The 17,660-nt window shown below is 34.3% G+C and overlaps 1 protein-coding gene across 2 annotated transcripts in view; it reads right to left on the bottom strand.

Annotated features, from left to right (window-relative positions):
- The window catches only part of KCTD3 (potassium channel tetramerization domain containing 3), a 70,636-nt gene that overhangs the window by 35,873 nt on the left and 17,103 nt on the right, over positions 1–17,660 (bottom strand). For both annotated transcript variants that reach the window (XM_069066043.1, XM_069066042.1), the window contains exons 4-8: positions 14,562–14,635; positions 12,673–12,731; positions 12,311–12,391; positions 11,517–11,660; positions 10,830–10,920 (exon numbers count right to left, since the gene is read on the bottom strand). In XM_069066043.1, the coding sequence (XP_068922144.1) occupies positions 10,830–10,920; positions 11,517–11,660; positions 12,311–12,391; positions 12,673–12,731; positions 14,562–14,635 (449 nt within the window). The remainder of the gene's footprint in view (positions 1–10,829; positions 10,921–11,516; positions 11,661–12,310; positions 12,392–12,672; positions 12,732–14,561; positions 14,636–17,660) is intronic.

Consider the following 17,660-nt stretch of genomic DNA (forward strand, 5'->3'; position numbering starts at 1 on the left):
ACAGTAACTTAACAGAGAAATGGATTTAAATGCAAGCAACAAAACAAATTGTGTGTATGTGTATAATGTCAAGGTACACAATGGACAAAATGAACATGATACTGTGTATCATAGCAAATAAATCATCTAGTAATATAGCTTGAGTTCAGTTTTTAATGGAAAAATCATGCATTAAACCCAGATTTACCATTTATGTATTATTTCATTATAGCATCTCAGAATCTCAGGGCTAGAGATTCTATCCATCCATCCAACTGGAAGTGCCCTCTAGAATATCACCAACAACTAGTCATCCAGACTCTGTGACCTTCAGAGAAAGGGGAACATAACATTTCTGAGGCAATCTAGTCTTCTTACTTTAGGTCAGTTAATTATTACGAAGTTTTTCACTATATTGCCTTTCTGCAATTTCTACCCTGATCCTACTGAGTAGAAACAAGCTAACCTCTCTTGTGTATGATTTATATGGAGAGAATGACATTTAACAATATTCTGAGATTCAAGAGAGCACTAGCTAAGCTTACTATCCATTTACTAGGGACAGAAAAGGCTGAATTGAAACAAAAGGGTTTTACAGACTGTGATAAGGCTAATCAGAAGACATACCCCTTTTATCTCGCCATTATTCCCATGAATTTTATTTAGGTAAATTTCAACTGAAAACACATTTTAAAGGTATATGTGTGTGTTTAAACCTGAAAAGAATAAAAAAGACTATGTTATATTGTAAGAAGTATGAAATTTATGAAAAAAGTCACGTATTTTATAATTTGTTTTCAAATATAAGGTTTACAAAATTCAAAAATCAAAAAAGTATTTCCCCTAAACTGACTCTCCCTCTTCCCCTCCCCCCAAGTTAGCCTTCATTGGTGTTTTTCTGTTCTCTTCTTCCAACCTAAAATAGAAGACTCTGATAATCAGCCATTTATACTTGACTGAGAACTCCACCAAACTTACTTAATTTCAATCAAGAAGATGAGTGGCAGATTTCAGTTCTTCATTTCCAATTGTATAAGGGAAAGGCTATTTCATCTACTAAAGAAATGTTAAGCACTGACAAACCAAAAATCACACCAGACACATTAAGCCTATTTGCTAGCCTTGATAACAGACTTATTATTATTATTATTTAGACTTTTTTTTTTCCTTTCTTTATGCAGGCAGTAGAAAAGAAATTATTGTGTTTGTCCTTCGTTTTCGAAGAGGACTATGGCAATAGGTAAATGATGACATGACTTTCTGTGCAAGGTCACCAGCCTCACTTTCTCCTCCAGAGACATCTAGATCTAATGACCAGATATTCATCAGGATGACTGCAGATGACCCAGTTGCAATGGAAGACCCTGGCCCTTTCAGGCTAAGGCTTTTTCATATATTCACTTAGAGTGAGGTAACACCCATTCAATGAATAATCCTCTTTAAGAAGTGAGTCAAGGGATGGCCCCAGTAATTAGGAAAAAAAAAATCAAGCTGGGAGAGGAAGACCCTCAGGGTTATAGTTCCAAAGAGAAACAGTTACCTAATTGTAATGTCAATACTTTGGCTCTAAGCCAGGAGGGTCCAAAATACAGCCATTAAGAGGAGCTTGGGCAGGGACCCACAGTGGTCCAATCTATGAGCTTCAGAGTGAACTGGGGGAGGGAGGGATGAAGGGAGGGAAGGAAGGAAGGAAGGAATCTAGCCAATAAACCCCAAGTTAAGTAGGCAGCTTCTGGCCATCAAAATTTACCTTACTCTGGAGGGAAGAGGGGACAGGACGAGCAGAGTTACCCAACTAGCTGGGTCCCTATTCAGGCAGCTTGGTCTACATAAAAAGGCCACAGCCTAAAAGGGCCAGGGTCTCCCATTGTATCCTGGGTCATCTCCAGTCATCCTGATGAATATCAGGTCACTGGATCCAAATGGCTCTGGAGGAGAAAGGGAGGCTGGTGACCTTGCACAGCCTTCCCTCATTCAAAGCAAAGTCAATTGCAAGTCATGTCATCATTTTCCTGATGCCATGGTCCTCTTTGAAAACAAAGGACAAAAACAACAACCAGAAAAGAAATAAGGCTAATGGGATGACTCAGGTGAACAAACAAAAACAAAGTTATGTATTTTGTCATTATCAAAATGCTCCCCTAGGCTGGCTGAAATTATTAGAGGTCAAGAGTCTCTTATTAACATTGTAGACTTAAAGATATGGGTTCAAATATTGCATCTGAAAATGTGACCATAAGCAAACCACTTAAATGTTTTGAGTCTCAGTTTCTCACCAGTAAAATTAGAATGATAATACTATTATAGTTCCTACTGCACGGGGTTGAGTCTCAAATGAAATAATACGGGGAAAATGTTGTTCAAACTCTATGCTGGAAATTCTGGGAAAATAATGAAATAAGGCAGGAAATACCAGGCTTTCCAAATTTCTCCCACAAACAAGACAAAATACTGTCTCAAAGTGAATATAGAGGCAGAAATAAATAAAAATCAGAGTAAAGCAGTTGCCTTCCTAAGACAACTTGAGAAGACCTCAGGAAAGATTGGATCCTCAGGGGCCCTTTAAAGTGCAAACACCTCTAGGTAGACTCCACTGAATCAACAAACAACAAGCCCAGGGCAGCTGGGTCTCTGGAACTGTCACCTCATCTGACAGTGTCAGGGTTAGACAGCTGAGCAGAGGGAGGATGAAAGACCCTCCACTGCTGAGGAAGCAAGGCACAGCTGTGCTGATCAGATAAGGTCTGGATACAGCTGTGGGCAAGGAGAAGTGAGCCCTGTGGTAGCAGAGGGGCAGGGACTTTGCTACCTGCAGGCACTTGCAAGACAGCAGAGTCCCTGGTTTCAGTTCCAGGGCAGAGGAGAGAACTGAAGTTTGCAGCCACAGAGAACTGCATGGCTGGAGGCCTTAGCTATTGCTCAGGGGCCAAGAGGAGAGCTCAAGCTAGGCCCCTAGACATAGCTCAGAAAACAATAGCAAGAAAAATGTGAAGCCTAAGGCAGCATCCTCTACAACTCAGGACTAGAACCTGACTATAATGATAAGCTGCTAAAATAATAATAATAATGAGTAAGCAAAGGAGAAAGAACTATAGATAGTTACTTTGGGGACATAGAAGATCTGGGTTCAAACTCAGAAGAAGATAGTGAAATTTAAAAATGTCACTCCTACTTCAAAGAAAAATATCAAATGATCATAAGACCAAAGAGTTATTGGAAGAATTTCAAAAGGACTTTAAAAATCAAATAAGAAAGTGTGAGGAAAAATTAGGAAAAAATAAGAGCAATCCAAGAAAATCAGGAAAATGATGAAAAGTCAGTCAATTGGAAAAAGAGATCCAAAAACTTAAGAAAGTGACTCCTTAAAAACTAGAATTGGGAAAGGGCAAGCTATGATGTTATAAGACACCAAGAAATAAACTCAAAAGAATGAAAAAAAAAAGAGAATGTGAAACATCTCATTAGAAAAACAACTCATCTAGAGAACAGATCGAGGAGAGACAATATAAGAATTTTTGAACTATTTTAAAGTAAAAAAAAAAGTCTATAACATAATATTACAAGAAATCTTTAAGGAAAACTGACCTGAAGCTCTAGAACAAGAAGGTAAAAATAGAAATAGAAAAAAAACCTCATCAATCACCACCTGAAAATGATCCCAAGATGAAAACTTACATGAACATGATAGTCAAATTTTGAAACTGCCAGGCTAAGGAGGAAATACTACAAGTATCAAGACAAAAACAATCTAAATACTGTGGAGCTACAGTCAGGATAATTAAGAACTAGCAGTTTCTACATTAAAAGACCAAAGGGCTCAGAATATTTTATTTTGAAGAGCAAAGGAGCTGGGGTGCAACCAAGAATAACTTACCCAGCAAAGCTGAGTATAACTCTTGAATGGAAAAAAAAAAAACAAAACAACAAAACCAGACATTGAATGAATTGAAAAACTCTTATAGGAGTGGGCAGAATAAAGAACAGGACACTAAAAGGGGAGGATAATGAAGAGAGTCTTTAAAGGGGATGAGAAAAATAGTAGTTAGAAGCAAACCAGAATTATAAGAAGGGTTTGGGTAAAAAGACAGGGTGAAAAGGATAATAGTAGGAAAAATAAGTTGGAGGAAAATACATAGTAATTATAACTTTGAATGTGAATGGGATGAACTTACCCATAAAACAGAAACAGTAGAATGGATTAAAAATCAGAATCCAACAATATGTTGTTTATAAGAAACATACAAAAATGAGAAATACAGAAAGTTAAAATAAAGTACTAGAGTAAAATTTATTATAATTCAGCTCAGGCAAAAAAAGCAAGGACTGAAATAATGGTCTCCGACAAAGTTAAAGTTACAGTAGATTTAATTAAAAGAGATAAACAGGAAACTACATTACGATAAAAGGTAACATAGAAAAAGAAGAAATGTCAATATAAAACCTACATTCACCAATGTTATAGCATCTAAATTTTTAAAGGAAAAGTTAAATGAATTACACATACAAATAGTAATACTATAATAGTGGGGGATTTTAACCTTCCCCTCTCAGAATTAGATAAATCTAAACAAAAACTGGTTAATTTTAGAAAGACTAGAATGAAATCATGAAGAATGAAATGAGCAGAACTCAGAGAATGTCATACACAGTAACAGCTATATTGTTCTAAGAACAATTTTGAAAGACAAAGTCATTTTGAATATTATAAATACCCAAATCAACTACATGACCTATGAAGGAAGATGCTATCCACATCCAGAGAAAGAACTGATAAATAGAAGCATGTGTAGTATAGTTTTACATATATATAAATATTAGGGTCTAATGGTAGTCTTCGCTAGTAAGGGGTGGTAAGGTAGGGAAAAAAATAAAAAGTACACAGCAAAGAACAAAAGTAAACTTAGAAGGAAGCACAGAAAAGCAATGTAATTTTGTTTTGTTTTGTTTTTTTTGGAGGGAGGAAGGTAGGGCAATGGGGTTAAGCGACTTCCCCAAGGTCACACGGCTATTTTTTTGTGTTAAGTATCTGAGGCCGCATTTGAATTCAGGTCCTCCTGACTCCAGGGCCGGTGCTCTATTCACTGCGCCACCTAGACAACCCATCAATGTAACTCTGAAAATGTCTAGTGTTTATTACAGTTTTTCAAAAAAGTAAAATGTGAAATGGAAAGTCATGGGATTATAGCCAATACTCTATGTTGTACTGTATACATGGAAATGTTCTTTTCTTTGTCTTTTTGTATTTAAATTAAAAATGAATAAATACAAAAAAATTTCAAGACTCTATGCATACTATTCTTCTATTTCTTCTGTATAGATCTTTGTTCCTTCTCCCTCACTACTTTCACAACCTCAATCTCACCCTTAATTTCTTTTTCCTATTGACCACCTATTCAATTTTAAATAATTTGTATTCATTTGGTGTTACATAATTTCAACTTAGTAACTGATGATTTTTCCTAATTCCTTTTTTATTTAGGATTCAATACCATTTATGTTATCAGACCTGTCTTTATAAAAATTGTTTTATTCCATATGTTAAGAGGTATTCTAGTAATCTCTAGCCAAGAAACATGAATTTCTGACAAAAACATAAGACAATTTTCTCTTGAGATCTGCAAAATGGAAACTTAAAAATAGACATTTTTCCAAAATATAATTTTATAGGAATGCTTTGTTTCAAATAATGAAATAAATCAAAGTATCCTTTCCAAACTCCATAAAAACAAAACACAACCCACAAAACTTTAGGAAAAATCTGAATTTAATTATTACTAAAATAAAAATATAATGCCAGAAGTGGTTTTATGAATTATTCTAAAAAATATGAAATGATTGTCAATCAAAATGAAACTTTTCAATAAAAAATATGTAACTAGGTTTTCCTCAAACATAATTTATATAAGAAGCATTTTTGTCTTAATTCTCATTTTTGAAGACTTTAAACATACTAACATAATCCTTAGCTGAATCTGATGGTGAAAAACAGTTAAAAGCTTCATTTTACTGGCAAGTAAGGGAAAAAAAGGGCTACAATCTAAACTATCATTTTGTTTAACTTTAAAGTTCTAGAACACAAGACATTAATAAAAATTAAATTGACAATTTCAGAGCAATTACAGTATCTTCAATGTTCATAAACCAACTGCATAGCTCATGCCTCTTTTAAATTCAAACAATTCAATTAAATATTTAATAAGCACTTTCTATGTGATAAATCCCAATAAATAGAATATATGGGGACACAGTAATAATTCTTAGTAATGCTTCCTAGGAAAGATGAAAATGATGCAAAATGGATGACCATTAAGAAAAATCCCTTTATGCAATGTATAACACATGCACTGTTTATATGACCCTCAAAATCCATTACAGGTTGTTTTCTTGTCTTATGACAGTCACTCCTAAACCTTAAAATTAATTTGACACATTGACAGTCAAAACTAATAAATTCAAAATTATACAATCTAGGTCAAATAAACAGGCCTAATTCTGGACAGAAAAACAACAACAACAACAACAACAACATGAGGACATAGTAATCATTCTTACTCCTATAGTTCAACACACTAATTTTCAATGACATAGTTACAGATGGATCAAACAGAACTAAAGGGAACTATCAAGAAATTTTACATCTGGCATGTATATACAATATTATGTACACTAGTAAGAGAAACAAGTTAACTTGTAGTACTCTAAATGTGAGAATTCTATCTTATGATCAACTAGCAGGAATACTAAAGGAAAAAAAAACTGCTATAAATGAAACTTAAAAGACAAAATTATGTTATAGCTCAAAATAATGGTGATTAATGATAAATGATTTTCCTTGAGAAGGTAAAGATTTTGGTGAATGTTATAGCTAAAGATAAATATAAATTTTCTTTACAAGAGGAAAATAAAAAAGTTGGTGGCACAGTTTTATTGTGTATACAAAAGCTGTAAAAAGAATTTCATGGAACAATTGCTCTTTTCCTAATGCCATTTTCATGATCTGTATTTCTAAAGAGGTCACAATGAAAACATTTACAGCTTAGGTATGTTTTATATATATATATATATATATATATAATTGTCATAAATATATATACATATAAATTGCTATATATGTTACAGATTAAGAGGTAGAGAAAAATGCTACAAGAATTTAACAATAATCTCCAAATTAAATAAATGCATGTTGATAATTTGTGACTTTAAGGCAAAGATGACATTGAAGAAGGACAGAAAAAATACATACTGGCACATATAGTCTAGAGGTAAGGAATCAGAAAGGTCAACAAATTGTACAGTAACCAGAAGCCTCATTTCAATATTTTCTTCAAGAAATGAAAACCAAAAAACATCATAAAAACAAAAATTATTCTAGACTGCCAAGAAGCAACTTGTTACTGATGTGAGTCATTCCTGATTCAACTCTGTACTATAAATATCATGTCCACTTTCTTTCAGAAAAGAATTACAAAGTGTTTTTGAATGTGAAATAAATGAAATTTTAACAAACAAGTAATTATTCATTACTTATACAGGAGTCATCACCTACCTTGTCAGAGTAAACATCAAAATTAATACAAAACTAGAAGGAAAATGAGAAAAAGATGGAATGTAAAAAATAAAACAATTCTAGCCTGGCCTATTTAATAATTTAATGCAGAAGCTTAAATAGACTGTCATAATGAAGGGAAAGAAAAGCTAAACACCACCTCTATCAGAAAATATTTAAATGTCTTTGTCAAAGAAAGTTGGCCGCCTAGGGTAATTCCAGTATAGAATATAAACTCATTTATAAAAACCTTTTTAAAAAAAAAAAAAAGAATGGTGGAAAACTATTAAGAATACCACCTCATAAAATAGCTAGGAACAACAAAAAAACAAGTTTCAAGAAAACTCGGTGATAAACCCAACTATATAAAATTATCCCAAGGGCATTTAAGGATGAAACATGGAAGACTACAAATCACTGAAAAGATCTGAATATGTTTAAAAAAAAAAAACTCTTTTCACCACTCAGACACTGACTGGATCCACCATATTTTGTCTCTAACATCACAAAGCTAGAAGAACTTACAGAGAAAATAAAAACCGGATTAAAAGAAAACAAAACAAAAATGGGGAAAAGATCTGGACTGGGCCAGGGATATACAAAGTTTATGCTGGAGGCAGAACAATTATGATGGGTTTGAGAGATCAATTTTCAACATATTTAAAGGAGCAAACTAATAACAACAGAGTATTACAAAAAGCTCAAACTCTATTATTACCACCTACCAGAAAAGGGGACATCAAACTTCAAAAACTCCTACCCTTTATACCTATTTTCCCATCCATAAAAAATTTTATGAGAACAAAGGGGCCTTAACAAGTGATATTGAATCAACAGACCACATCTTTACCACAATAGGCTGAAATTAAAAGAAAAAAATACAACATTCTACTGAGTTATTTTTTTTACTATAAAAAAGTTATTTTATTTTATCAAGTACAGCAAAATATTTCTTTAAAGGCTGTCCTCCCACATATTTCCCATACATAAGTCAAAATTATACCAGATTCCCTGAAAGATAAAATAGTAGATATAAAATTTTTCAAAAACCCTCTGAACAATACAATCAAATGAGGCAAAGACGTTCATCACTTCATGGAGAAAAAATCCACCAAAGAGGCCAAAATGAAATAGGACTTACTTTCCACGTCAAGTTTCTCCTGTTTGCAAATGACATTGTGCTGATTGTGGCATAAGCTTGCCCTAGTGGTCTTAGGTGTGTTCTCTCTATGTTCTCTCCTTCTTTGTGATCTCACTCGCTCTCACAGGTTCAACAGAATTTCAATGCAAAGTCTTCCAGATCTAGAAATCCTCTAGCCTTTGTCTCACTCCTGAGTTCCAGTCCCAAATCAACCACCTACGGGATATCTAGAATGCCTCTATTTAGGCATCTCAGATTCAACATATCTGAAGAGAACTGCTCTTTTTAACTTTCCTATTTCTGCTAAGGGCAGCACCATCCATCCGTACTGCTCACCTTCTTTCCCTAAGCCAACAAATGAAATCAGTTGTCAAGTTTTGTCAATTCTGTGTTTAAAGCAAGGTAGATAGGTGGTACACTGGATACTAGACCCGGGCCTAGAGATCAGGAAGATCTAAGTTCAAATCCAGTCCCAGATACTTACTGTGTGATGCTGAGCAAGTCACTTAAACTCTGTTTCCCTGTTTTCTCATCTGAAAGATGAAGATAATAATAGCACCTACTTTCCAGGGTTGTTGTGAGGATCAAATGAGATAATTATAAAGCCCTTAGCCAGTGCTATGTAAATGCTAGTTGTTATTATCAAAAGATCTTTTAACATTCATGCCCTTCTCTGTACTGACATAAGCAGCATCCTGGCTTAGTCTCTCTCATAACATTTTGGAGTTAACTGAGTAAGGGACTGACATGGTCAAAATTGTGCTTTTAAGAAAATCACTTCCTACTTTAAATCTATGATCCTATGAACTTCCAAAGTGAGTTTCCTCAAGCACATATCTGACCATTTCACTCTCCTGCTCAATAAACTCCAATGATTTCCTATTCTAGAAATTTTGCAAATCTCTATTTAGCACTCAAAGCCCTTTACAACTTGGATCCCCCAACCTTTCCAGCATTACTATACATTTCTACCCTTCCCATACCTTTCTGTTTCTCCCAGAAAACATTCTATCTCTAGTTTCCATGCCTTTGCATAAGCTCTCCCCTATGCCTAAAATGCATTCCTTCCTCATATCTGCCTCTCAGAATACATAGTTTCCTTTGAAGCTAGACTCCAAAACTTCCTGCATGAGACTTCCTGATTCCTTCAACTGCTTTTGCCCACCATTCACAATTACATTGTATCTATTTTAATATATTGATGTTTGTCCCCTGTTTCCCCATATAGCATGTAAACTCCTTGTGAGTAGGTACACTTTCAGGATAAGTTTATATTCCCATCACCTATAACTGTCTGGTACATAGCAAGTGCTCAAAAAGGTTGGTTAATTAATTGCAGAACCTCCTAAATGAGATCAATAATCACTCAAAAGAGCCTAGCCTTACCATCCTCACAGAAAAATCTATGCAAATTAAAAATAACGATTGACCAGACTATGATATGTATGTGTATGGTATGTAGCTGGATATATAACCTATAGAACTTTATATCAGTAAGGCACCAGAACTGACTGATGAGAATATATCATCCTTGGGAAACTGCCAATTTTGTTCCATAACCCTAATCTTCTTCCTAAAATTTAAGTCTTTTTAATACCACTATTCTTTTGGTAGAGTTACATGTCTGAATCAGGAAACACTACGAGTTCTGAAATACTAAAGATGAGGATCACCCAAATAGAAATGGTATGTGATGGGAGCAAGCAAAATGTAAACACATTACAAAAATTTTCAAAGAAGTTGTGTAAAGGATATTATCAAAGAAATCTATGACTAAACAAAACTGGTTACATAGCAAGAATGAGGGAGATCACAGCCTCATTTCCCATTCACATTCTTATGATGTCAAGAGAACACATGGACAGATGACAGCACATTTTATGGACTTTGTGATTAACTGAGTGGAGGCTGTGGAAGAGTGGAGGGATGTGCAATAGTCACATAGGATGGGAAGGCATAAATGGATTTTCATCTGTAACTACTATAAAATTGAAGGATTACAAATAAGTTAAACAGAAAGAAAAGTTAGGCTCCGTGTATCAGAAAACACAAAAATAAACAGGGAACATATGAACAGAGGCTAAGAGAATCTATTCCTCCATCTGAGAGTATAAAAGACTACATTTATTGAAAAAAAATACATCAATGTAATTTATATCATACCTGTAACAAACAGCAAAATGGGCATACGCAGCTACAATCCAGTTGTGATGACCAGCTACTATCAGCACCTTTCGTGGATCTACAGGAAAGCCTGTCAACCATGTTAAAAGCAAATTAGCATGCATTCTAGTACAAGAAGAAAAGAGCGTAGGTGGAAATAAAGTGAAAATGGAGAGACAAAAACAGAAAAACATGAACAGAATTTAATACAGAGGGGCATATTTGTCAAAAAAGGCAAAAAGGAAAACACAGAATCATACATTGCCCTTCAAGAGGACAATAAGTTCTGAAATAGAACTGTTTTAAAAATTCAAATAGTAGCCATTTTTTTTGAGAACCATCTCAAAATATATTTTATATTCTAAAGATTCCAGAGAAATAAAAATATCACAGATACCATTTTGAAAGAACAAAAAAGGGATTCCAAGTTAAATGAGATATTCTATCCAAGTTTTATTCTATCAAGTATATATTATAGAGGACCAAGAAAGTTTTTCAAAATATAATATAAAATATAATAACATAGGCCAAAAGTTGACACAACAATGAAGTGCTTTGTCAGTAGTCAATAAAAAAAGGCATTTTGTGTTAACTCTATTCCAATATTTTAAAAACTGTCTGCAACAGTAACTGTGCTCAAGAGAACATCCCCAACCCATTTCCCCATCATTAGAAATTATTGCTCACCCAGTCTAACTGCCTCTTCTCCAGTTCTGGAGAGAATGGGCTGGGCACCATTTCCCCGGGTTGACTGACCTTCTGAAGAATTCTGTCCTATTCTAGAATCAGCAGAGGGTCCAGGAGTATTGTTTATTTTGCGACTAGGGATACCTATTAAAAAAAAGAAAAAGAAGACAGGCGTGAATTTTATTCAATGAATGAAGCTACTCAGAATAAAAGATTTCTAACATCAGGAAAAATGTCTTTAATTTAGTAAAATGTAAACTTTACTCTAAGAAACATACATCTTAATATAAATTTTGTTAGTCACAAATAATTTCATTACTATTAAAAGCAATTAAAGATAAAATACTGTCAAACTCAAAGGATAGGAAAACACAGGAAAATGAAGCAGTTAATGATCAAAATACACTAAATGGAAACAAGAGAATGTTAAAAATTAATAAAAATCCCAGGGAACCAGTTAAACTCTGTTCAAACTATTACAAATGATGCTAGCTCAAATGATCACCTCAAGGAATGTTAACCTAACTTCAAAGCTAGCTCTATTGTAAAATTAACCATATTACTATTCTAAGATCCAAGCGTGAGGTAGAGTGTAGATTTCCTAAGAGGCCTAGGAGTCTCAGGTTTGGGTTCCAGTCCTGACTCTGCCATTGTATGACTGACCCTGAGCTAGTCACTTAACTTCTCTGAACCCATTTTCTCCACAAAAGGAGAATTTTAGACTAGTTATATATTTATATACCTTTACTGACAAAAGCATGGACAAATCAAAGTCAAAGCTAAAGGAACAATACCTGGTGGAGGCAAGTAGCCATGAAAAAGGACACTGCCACATGATGAACGCTCCAGTTCTTCACATAAGAGAAGTCTTCTTACTAGAAGTATTATAAGCAAACTGTCAAGAGTAAGTAAAAGCAAAAAGAAAAATAGTACTTCATTTTTATTTTCTAGTCAACAAAAGAATAAGGAAAAAGAGAAGAAAACTGGGTATAGGGAATATAGGTGTGCCGAAATTTTCTTACTACTTTGGAGAAATTTTAAAAAGCAAGCATTAAGTTTTGCAGTGCAAGTTAAGTTTTATACGAATATGAAATACAAAGCACAAAAACCATGGAGCAAATTACAACCACATAGATTATTTAACGGGGTAACATACCTAATGGAGTAATTCCATAAAATTCAGCTTCATGTCTGAGAACGTTAATACTCACTCCCCTACAAAGAAATAATAAAAATAAAGTCCCTTTACTATCCATACTTGGCTTTCCACTTTAGAGGAAAAAAGAAAATGACTTTTATGATAAGGGTTCCTGATCCAAAAGATATCAGAAGAGCTATCATTTCTCAAACTTGTCCTTTGTAATATGGAAAACTATATGTAAAGACCCATTAAAAAAAAAACACTTAAAAATTCTTACCTATGTGGAAGAACTAAATAACTAAATCAGAAGAACAAGGGCTTCTGTTAAGTAAGGAGGATTTTGTTATTCTTTTTAGATTACATTTCCCAGGATCCTAGATATAATTTCCCAGGGTCATGGTTGTAAACAATTTCTCTTGTGACTACACAGTGAGATATGGGGATGACATAAAGCAATATTTACCATGCTTACACTGAATGACAATATTGCTAAAGTTAACCTGTAAGCTTAATGTTAACAAAACACCTTCTTAGTCTGCTATGCTATAAATCAAGTGGACACTGGTCAGTAACTGGGGAAAAGGAATGCACAAAGGGGAATGTACATGTATGTTTGCCTCAACCAGCTCCCACTGAGGCTTAGGGGGGGGATCTGAATGCACAAGCTGTAATGCTGTACATGCCCTGATTTCCCTTTATCAAGGCTTTGGGGATGCTAGGAGTTACGTCCTTATTCTCACCTGCCCCTGCAAAAAAAATGATTAAGGAAGCTGTAGAAATTGGTGCTCCCATTATCAGCAGTCCTCTAGAGAAGGCTTAGCTAGAATAAAGTAAGTTTATTCAATCACTTATTATGATTCAGTTTCTGTCTTCCTGGATCAAGAGTGAACCTGTGCTAGAACACCTGTTAGCAGCCCTCCTGTATTTACCTGTCTTACACTTGGTATAGTTGGTGTTACCTGTGATACAGCTTCCATGGGACCAATGTGAATAATCACACAGCCTATTAGTTTCTGAGTGTTAGCAGGGTAAAAGTCAGTCTTTTCTAATGAGCCTAGAACTCTCAGAAACCAATAATAAAAGAAATATGACAAGTATTTAATTGAGGACAAAGATCATATTTCTGGATATAAGCTATCTAGATAAGGAATGACATGGCCAACTATGATGTAAAAGATGAATTATGGAGTAAAAGGTTAAATTTTAATATCTATATTCCTAATTCTGCAATATTATATAATTAAGCAAATGTTTATTAAGTGCCTACCATGTGCAATGTACTATAACCTCACTCATTATGAGGAATTCAGAAAATTTACATGAGCCTATGATCAGGGCTGAATGAAATAGGACAGCAGGTCTTAGGAAATCAGGAAGCAGGCACAGATAAATTGATTAGTCCTACAGGTGAATTGAAGAGGAGCCAAAACTGTAGCAGGTTCAAGTAAACTTAGTGTTATTTTACCCTCATAATATGGAAAACATACAAAGAAAAGTCAGAATTCATAAAGTAGTACAAATGCAAATGAATGAACAAGATAGATACTGAACAGTCTAGATTATCTTTGAGCAAAATAGAATTTTAACTCCATTTTAGTTTTATAGTATAAAATTACATATCAAAAAGGATTAAAAGATTCCTTACTTAGCATTAATCTTAAGGAATTCGAGTTAAACAAAAACCAAAAACAATAAAGGTGGTCAAAATAATTCCTCCAGGATAACTATCTAAGATAAAGCAGAAGGGAAAAAAAATTAAACATGCCAAAGTAATAATAGGACTCCATAGATAAAACACAAAACCATGTAACTCATCAGGCCCCCCCCCCTTTTTTCATCAAATAGGTCCAAAAATTTTTAGACACATAAACAATGAAATTTAATGAAAAACAAATGCTTCTTACCGTAAGTCAAGCTCTTTAGTTCGAAGAAAATTTAAAATGGGTGCAAATGCTGCTGGATCTCTATCAATAAATATCTGTTTTTAAAAAAGGAAGCTTTATTTTATTATTTTCTGTATATTACTTATATAATTATTCTCTACAGGTACTTTCTCAGTCAAAAATGTCCCTAATAATACTATATATGACAAATAACTTCTGGCTCATTCCTATTAAATATTCATACTTCATACAAAAATTAACACAAAACCTCAGATTTGGTTATCTAGCCCAACTTGAGCAAAAATTTACTCTATGATATCTGACAAGTTGTTCATCCAGCTCCACTAAAGAAGAACTTACGACCCCTCTAAGGCTACTATTCCACTTGAGGGGGACCTAATTGTTAAAAAAGCTTTTTCTTATACATACTCTGAGGTGACTATCTCAACTTCCACATCCACTGACAAGTAGGTTAAATAGAACTTGGCTCCTAGAGGGATTTAAGGTTGACCCGGAGAAGGAAGAGCTCTGTAGAGGGTCATGGGTGATTTCTAATGTTAATGTTCTAATTCTTTAAGCTAAGATGGCTGCCTTAATGAGAGATAAACCACCCAATTCCCACATATCTGGAAAAACCCTGAAGTTCAAACTGAACAAAATAATGACCAAAAAAATCCAGTAAGTAATGAGAGTGACTTTTAACCACCCCAGAACTACACAAAAAGTAGGCCAGAAGCTATCTGAAAACAACACAAAAGGGGTCACGCCACAAAACCAACATCTGCTAAGAGTAACATGCCACCCTCCCAACTCAACCAAAGAATGGCAAGAAGCATACATAGCCTGCAAGGCTCTCTGTCCAAGGGTAACAACAGCAGTGTGCCTCTCTCAGAAAGTCCCAGGTAAAACAGATGATTAATGCTGGAAAAGATGTGGGAAAACTGGGACACTAATACTGTTACTAGAGTTGTGAACTGATCCAACCATTCTGGAGAACAATCTGGAACTATGCCCAAAGGGCAATCAAACTGTGCATACCCTTTTGACCCAGCAATACCACTACTAAGTCTGTATTTCAAAGAGATCATAAAAAAGGAAAAGGGCCTACATGTGCAAAAATATTTACAGCAGCCCTTTCTGTGGTGGCAAAATATTGGAAACTGAGAGGATTTCCATCAATTGGGGGTGGCTAAACAAGCTATGGTATATGAATGTAATGGAATATGATTGTGCAATAAGAAATGATGAACAGGCAGATTTCAGAAAAACCTGGAAAGATTTGTACAAACTGAAGCAAAGTGAAACAAGCAGAATCAGGAAAAATATTACACACAGTATCAGTAACACTATGTGATGATCAACTATGAATGACTTGGCTCTTCTCAGTGACATAATGATCCAAGAAAAGTACAAAGGACTTACAAAGAAAAATGCTATCCACATCTAGATAAAGAACTGATGGCCTCCAAATGCAGATTGGAGGGTATTTTTTTCACTTTATTTTTGTTTTTTTTTCCTGTTGATTTGTTTCTTCTTTCAGAACTGTGACTAATATGTAAATGTTTTACATAATGGTACATGTATAACCTATATCAAATTGCCTACTGTTTTAGAAAGCGTGGACAGGAGGTAGGGAGGAAGAAAAATTTGGAACTCAAAACCTTGTAAAAATGAATGCTAAAAATTGTCTTGACATGTAACTGAGGGGAAAAATACTATTAAAAATATGTTGTAAAGAAGAGAATATTTATTTCACTTGATTTAGAATAATTAAAAAAACGGAATAATGTAATATATCCTCAGGGTGGGGGAAAAACATTTTTTTGGAAGTTAGGAAAATGATGAGCAAAGCACTAATTTAACATCTTCCAATGAAAAACGAGAATATCAATACAAATATGCTTCTTCTGTGGGTGATATGAAGAGTAATTAATAATTAATATATAGTATTTTTTAAAATCAAAGGTACTACTAGACAAAATATCAATCACCTCTAAGAAGCTTTAAAATAAAAAAGAACTCAGAGAGGAAAAAACATTAAATATACAATGAAAAATAACCACAGAAATTCACCACAAAAAAAATTCAATGGACCTCACAACAACCCTGTGAAGTAGTTATTAAAGATATTATTATTTTCATTTTACAGAACAGAAAATTGAAGTTCAAAGGTTAAGTTGCCCGTGATCACAGTAAATGTCACAGGTAAGATCTGAAACCAGGTTTTCTTTTTCCAATAGACACTGTGCTGCCTTTGCAGCAGAAACAGCCACAAGTTGAAAACTGAGTTTAACTTTTGAGAAAAAAAAATTAATCTTTGGAAAGGAAAATGTAAAGAATATAATTAGAAGCCATGTGTGGGGTTTATAAAAACCAGATGGGGAACAGGGTATGGAAATGGGGAGAGATGAGGAAAGCAACTTGTATAGCCTCTATTTGGAATATGGTATAGTTATTCATAAATTAGAAATTTCTTTAAGAAAATCAAAGTACTAAATGCTATGACTTGAGCCAGCATGGTACACTAGAGAGTGCTGCATTTATTATTTAAAAAACCCTTTGGTTTGAATCTCTTTCTTGCCAGGGATTAATTCTTGTAATGTTTGGCAAGTGCCTTAAGCTCCTTGGACCTCAATTTCAACCCTTCCATAAAAGAATCAAAAGGGACACCTCAGGCATTGTAGGGTTCCTATAATGGGAAAAAGCATAAAATACAGTAATAAGTGAAAAGCCATAAAAAGTTAAACTCTATGAAAGGAGGAAGCCCAAACCTGTTAACAATCATAACTTAGATACTGAATTATATTTTAGATATTGAGTCATAACTTAGGATACCATGACCCATGAAAGCTATAATAAGAATACTGTTACATATATGTGACCAGGACATGATCAACACACAAACTTATGTTTAGACATAATACTCTCTTATATCCTAAGCTGATTACTAAGCAGAAACCCAAGAAGATCAACCAGACAGTAGTGATACATTCTAAAACTCCTCCTGCCTTTGTTTTCTATGATTACCATGGGGATTTGGGGGGGTTCTTTCGCAGGGATCCACTGAACTGCCTGGCTGCCACCCCAGACCAAAGACTGCCCCTATTTGGTAAGTAATTC

The sequence above is a fragment of the Petaurus breviceps genome, unplaced genomic scaffold (genome assembly GCF_028583685.1).
Source record: "Petaurus breviceps papuanus isolate PSGF00001 unplaced genomic scaffold, PetGlider_PUasm1.0 90702, whole genome shotgun sequence".
Taxonomy (NCBI): domain Eukaryota; kingdom Metazoa; phylum Chordata; class Mammalia; order Diprotodontia; family Petauridae; genus Petaurus; species Petaurus breviceps.